The sequence below is a fragment of the Neophocaena asiaeorientalis genome, unplaced genomic scaffold (genome assembly GCF_003031525.2).
Source record: "Neophocaena asiaeorientalis asiaeorientalis breed wild unplaced genomic scaffold, Neophocaena_asiaeorientalis_V1.1 scaffold10, whole genome shotgun sequence".
In the NCBI taxonomy this organism is placed as follows: domain Eukaryota; kingdom Metazoa; phylum Chordata; class Mammalia; order Artiodactyla; family Phocoenidae; genus Neophocaena; species Neophocaena asiaeorientalis.
In genome coordinates, this window is record NW_020172817.1 from 2,673,323 (window position 1) to 2,674,296 (window position 974).

At 65.2% G+C, this 974-nt stretch overlaps 1 protein-coding gene across 1 annotated transcript in view; it reads left to right on the top strand.

Annotated features, from left to right (window-relative positions):
- Positions 1-238: 238 nt before the first annotated feature.
- Positions 239-974, top strand: part of ZNF622 (zinc finger protein 622) — a 13,809-nt gene continuing 13,073 nt past the window's right edge. The window contains exon 1 of the mRNA XM_024741723.1: positions 239-974. This exon is cut by the window's right edge and continues 3 nt beyond it. Coding sequence (XP_024597491.1) covers positions 380-974 — 595 coding nt within the window. The 5' untranslated portion in view covers positions 239-379.

The window sequence follows — 974 nt, forward strand, 5'->3', positions numbered from 1 at the left end:
AACAATCACCTCAGGCCCACCCAATCACCACTCGTCTCAGGCTCATCCAATCACCACCTGCCTCAGGCCCATCCAATCACAACCCTCCTTACGCCAACCCATTCAACACCCACCTCAGGCCGACTGGGCGGGGCCGGATCCCTCCCGGGCTTCTCCCACATTCCCGGGGCCTCTGGCCTCTCCGCGGCGGGGGCGCGGCTACAGGTCGGGAGGCGGGACTTCCTGTCCGGCCGGAAATAATTCGATCCAGTCCGGAAGTCAGCTCGCAGTCCGGCTCTTCGTGGGTCTTGAGGCTTACGGTCCGAGTGTCTGGTGGGGTCAGGGCGCTCAGTGGTCGCTAGACTGCTGTCTTGGTTGGCCTCTTATTTCCCGGCTGGCGATGGCGACCTACACCTGCAACACCTGCCGGGCGCTGTTGGACGACGCGGAGGCGCAGCGGGCCCACTACAAGACGGACTGGCACCGCTACAACCTGAGGCGCAAAGTGGCCGGCATGGCCCCGGTCGGCGCCGAGGGCTTCCAGGAGCGGGTGCGGGCGCAGCGGGCCCTGGCGGAGCCGGAGAGCAAGGGCGCGGCCACCTACTGCACCGTCTGCAGTAAGAAGTTTGCCTGCTTCAAGGCCTACGAAAACCATCTGAGGTCCCGGCGGCACGTGGAGCTGGAGAAGGAGGCGGTGAGTCGGAAAGTGGCGATCCTGAATGAAAAGAACTTGGAGGAAGGGCTGGGCGTGGACAGGGATGCGGTGAACGCGGCCATCCAGCAGGTCATCAAGGCCCAGCCGTCCACGTCTCCCAAGAAGGCGGCCCCAGCGCCCGAGGCGGAGTCCCGGAGTCCAGTGACCGTGGCCGCTGGAGGACGTGGGACTCAGCAGCGAGACCCGGTCGAGAAGCCTCCCCGGCTGCAGTGGTTTGAACAGCAGGCGAAGAAGTTGGCCAAACAGCAGGGGGAGGAGGAGAGTGAGGACGACCTGGATG